The sequence below is a fragment of the Engraulis encrasicolus genome, chromosome 8 (genome assembly GCF_034702125.1).
Source record: "Engraulis encrasicolus isolate BLACKSEA-1 chromosome 8, IST_EnEncr_1.0, whole genome shotgun sequence".
In the NCBI taxonomy this organism is placed as follows: domain Eukaryota; kingdom Metazoa; phylum Chordata; class Actinopteri; order Clupeiformes; family Engraulidae; genus Engraulis; species Engraulis encrasicolus.
The window spans coordinates 9,679,054-9,683,724 of NC_085864.1; the positions used below are offsets into that span (position 1 = coordinate 9,679,054).

General features: G+C 40.7%; 1 protein-coding gene across 1 annotated transcript; it reads left to right on the top strand.

Annotated features, from left to right (window-relative positions):
• Positions 1 to 2,245: 2,245 nt before the first annotated feature.
• Positions 2,246 to 3,181, top strand: LOC134454782 (olfactory receptor 4D1-like). The gene has a single exon (XM_063205942.1). It carries the CDS (start codon positions 2,246 to 2,248, stop codon positions 3,179 to 3,181), a length of 936 nt encoding a protein of 311 aa, XP_063062012.1.
• The last annotated feature ends 1,490 nt before the right edge of the window (positions 3,182 to 4,671 follow it).

Genomic DNA, 4,671 nt, shown 5'->3' on the forward strand with positions numbered 1-4,671 from the left:
TACCACACAAGATTCTGATGTGAGCAGTGCTGGGTGTGTAAACTGTGGATTAAAGTGTAATGGCAAGAGACATTTGCTGCGACGAAGACAGCGTTTTAAGGCCTACACCGTTTGGTTATTCATTTTGTTGACTTATGGTTGTGCTTTGAAGGAGCCTAGGTTTGGCTTAGTTGCTGCATGGTGGGTTTATTGCACAATGTAGACAGACTTTTTGTAAGCTATAGCCTACTCTTCTAAACTCAAAACTTTGTGCCCGTGCTCATCCTGTCTTCCTTAAACAATATTTCAATAGGCCTACAAACTGTCAAAATGACAGTGGAGTGCACATTTTCATGGAACAGTAGCGTGATGTAGTCTAACCTGCAATGTTCTACTGTATGGTGAATGCTTTGGACTGTGATGATGGCTGTGTATTCAAGTAGGCTACAATTCTCCACTTCAGGTTGATATTTTGACAACACTAATGTCCACATGTAGTAAGCCTACGACTGCAGATTTCGTGGTTTTTGTCTTTTTGGTTAGGGAACCATGTTGTTCGCGTTGTTTTTTTAAAGGGCCGCTAAGGGGAAAATTGTCCCGGTGGGAAAAGTCTTCCCACTCCCCCCCTGCAGTCTACGATTAGGGTGGCTGCCATGCAGTCCTTCAGATCAGAATGATGCAGCATGGGATTTTCTAGGCTAGCAGTCCCCCTTCAGCACCCACCTTTCCAGCCCAATTAGCTTTTTTCCACATGACGTCAGACACCTTTGATTCAATTCATTTGAAGCTGGAAAAGTAGCATCTGCTGGCAATGACATGAATGTACACGGTTTTCTTTGAAATCCGGTAGTCATTTTTTCTGCTTCGCTTCAAAAACAACTTGTTCAATGTTTGACCTTGAACAAGGCTCAATCATCACTAACTACCTGCCCTGGCCCCAGAGACAGCGTAGGCTACCCCATTCCCTGTGTACCTGCTTTTAAAAATCCATTAATGAAGGTATGATAGAGGTGGTAAAGGCCTTTTCATCTGTAACATTTTCTAAACTAGTTTCATAGTTTCTTTTGAAGAGGAAGATTTTTCATCATTAACAATGCTTCATTTTTGCTTTGCAATTGTTAGGTAACCACTTGGTAAGGAACACTGTCGTAAGGGAACAACTACAAGTTGTTTAACAGAATTAAAAATAGCCATTTGTAAAGCGTCTGCCAAATGTAATGTAGTACGGGTGCTCTATGCAGTGTGCCACAGCACCTCACACATCGCCAAGTGGATGTATGGGACACCGACTTAATCCAGCAAAGACATACTACCGGTACATAATTCAAAATCTCGACAAAGAAAACTAATCTAATCTGATCTAATGGTGCATAAACCATGTCTGCATTGTCACACTCATGGCATGGTTGATGCCTAGAAAAGGGTACTTAGTACAGGAGCAAACCTCTATGGAGGAGGTATAAGGTACAAAAGAATTATGACTAATTGAAGAACATTGATTAATAATTGGAGAAGATACATGATGAACATGTCTTGTTTAGCAACAATGCCTATGCATAAATCTTGTTTTACAAAGTCATTTTACAATAGGATTTATATATAATGCAATGGGAAAAACATCTCTGTTGCACTTGTATTTCTGAAAATTGTGTGTTGACACGGGGGTTGGCATGACTTGTTTAGCCCGAAATCCCAGAAGGCCAAAGATCTCCAACACCTAATTAACCTGATACCACAGAACAAAGACTTTCTCAAATGGGATATTGTTGACATGTCCGTTTGGGGACAACGGGGAGGGCCCCACACCGTGACTAGGCCAGCCTTTAAAGCAGCTCAGCTGGTCCATGCCTGCAGTGGTGTGGAGGTTGTGCTCGGTCGCAACAGCTCTCACTCTGTCACTCACTTTGGCTGTTATCCTCTCTCTGCCTGTCTTCTCGTTTTTATCCAAGTATGTGTAAAGCCTGTGTTGGAAGGGAATGTGAATGTTATGTAGAGCTAATAAGGGATCTGTGAAGTTGATATGTTTGACTAGTGGTTATAAGTGTTGACGTGATATGATATTGCTGCACCCAATATGACTTTTTTTTTTTTTTTTTTTTAACTCTGTGCTCCATACACTTCTTGATCTATAAGTTGTTTATGGTTAAAAAAAAAAAAATCTGTGAAATGTAATGCAGGTTAGTTTCACCAACTGTAATACGCCTCTAACGATGCAAATGTTTTGTGTTTCAGTTGTCTGGTGTGTTGGAGAAAGCACCGTTTAAACATGGAGTCTAACATATCCTCGAACTCTGGATATCTAACTCTGCAGCCTTTGGGTCTTACTCCATCATCTACACTGCCATCGTTCATCTTTTCTCTGCTAACATACTGTATCACTATCTGCTGCAACCTGTCTGTTTTCCTAACCATCATTTGTAACAGGACTCTTCACAAACCCATGTTTTGGCTTCTGCTGAATTTACCGGTTTGCGATGTGTTGGGTGCGACGGCCTTTTTCCCCCAGCTCATCGTCAGCATGCTCCACCAGACCAGAGTGATATCTTACTCGGCATGTGTGCTGCAGGCTTACTTCATCCACAGCTGTGGAGGTGCCTCGCTGCTCACTCTCACCGCCATGGCGTATGACCGGTATATCGCCATATGTTACCCGTTGTCCTACAACACCATCATGACCACCTCGAAAGTGATCATACTTACAAGTGCGGTGTGGCTGAGTGACTTGGGTTTCATGGGAATACTGTTAATCTTATTTGCCCGTTTCAAGATTTGCAGGACGAACATTGTCGACAGCTACTGCAATAACCCCTCTCTCTTAAAGCTTGTCTGCGAAGATATCACCATCAATGATTACTACGGCAGGGTTGGTATTTTCTACTTCCAAGGTTTTACATTCCTTGCTGTAGTATTTACATATATAAAAATACTGATTGCTTGTTCTTTTAACAAGCAGGCAAGGGCCAAGGCTCTTCAGACTTGTGTGGTCCATGTGATTGTCTTCATGCTGTTGCAGTTCATGGTCGTTATCACGTTGATTTTGCATCGAATGAAGAACATATCTTCACAAGCGAGACGGATATTAGGGGTTTCAATTCTTATTTTCCCCCCTCTACTAAATCCTTTAATATATGGTTTTGTGATGAAGGACATCAGAGAGAAAAACGTCATCTATAAATTTAAGAAAAAAAAGGTTTCCTTTTGATTTGCAATAAATCAATTTTAAGTATATTGCGTAAATGTACAATAATGTATGAATGTCACACACACACACACACACACACACACACACACACACACACACACACACACACACACACACACACACACACACACACACACACACACACACACACACACTTTTTTGTTTTTGAAACTTGAGTTCTGTAATTTTGTGTAATTGTGCTGATTTAATGTTTTCGTGGTTCACTAGGCTACTTATGTTGAATGCTGTGGGAGGCAGCCACATCAAAGCGTTCTTTTATCTGGCAAATTGTTCCTTTTTTGGTTCAATTTAGTTAGTTCTCCTTTGTCAGTCCTCATTGTCTTTTTATGGTATACTCCTTGTGATATTCTGTAGTTTTGGTCTGCTTTTTCTGCCATACCAAAGCAAAGTGCCGTAACTACCCCAACATTGAAACTGAGAAAAATGCCTCTGAAGCCTCTGTATTAGGTTGGATATTGTAGTTACAGCAAATTTGACATAGCAATATCTTTAAAACAGAACACATTTGGACCATAGGGCTTTATCACAAGATAAAGGAGGTGTGATGAAGACCAGTCTAAACTAAATTTTGACAAAATGTGTAGTTATAGTCCTTTGCCTTTGTAGGGCAGTTTTGGTTTTGAGGCTGTGTATCCTTGTATGTTATGCTGCCTTCATACCATCCTGTAATGTGGATCAGATTTTTTGCCAACATCCTGTTTAGCATTGTAGTATTGCCATCTGTGATTCTTTGTGAATTTTGGACACTTTTGATCACCTGCAATGCCTTACAAGATTGTGAGTGTATACACTACGTAGGCCTACACGTAGTGTTATTTGGATCTTTATTGGAATTTGTACTTCAGAGCGGTTTTAGTTTTTTGCTATGCTGCACTAGCCTGGGCGAAAGCTGACTGTTTACTCCGTGAAACAGTCTGGAACAAGCTAAGAGGAATCCGTTTCCATGGAGGGTGGGAGATGGTCTGACCTTACTCTGCCATTTAAATTCATTGGAGTTCCGAATTCAAATTCAAATTCAAATTGTGCTTTATTAGCATGACTGTTATGATACAGTGTTGCCAAAGCATAACAAGACAAAAGTGTGATTAGTGTTGCCTTAACCAAGCAGTAACAGACTCTCAACTGTTTGCTGATTGGCAGAACTATGAGCGAACCGAGCTTGAAAGGTTGGGACTATGTACGGAGCCAAAACCTTTGGGTGGAATTGCGTACGATGGCAACGCTGCATTATACATTTCTAAACCTTTTTATTTTATTTTATGAACCCAAAACTACAGTACAGGCCAAAAGTGTGGACTCACCTTCTCATTTATGCATTCTCTTTATTTTCGTGGATTTTCATTGTGTATTTTCATGAAGGGCATCAAAACTTTGCATGAACACATGTAGAATTATGTGCTTACCAAAAATATCATTCTAGCTGTTGTCCAACATGTCAGCTGTCTATCCACCTAACGTCAACACGGCAC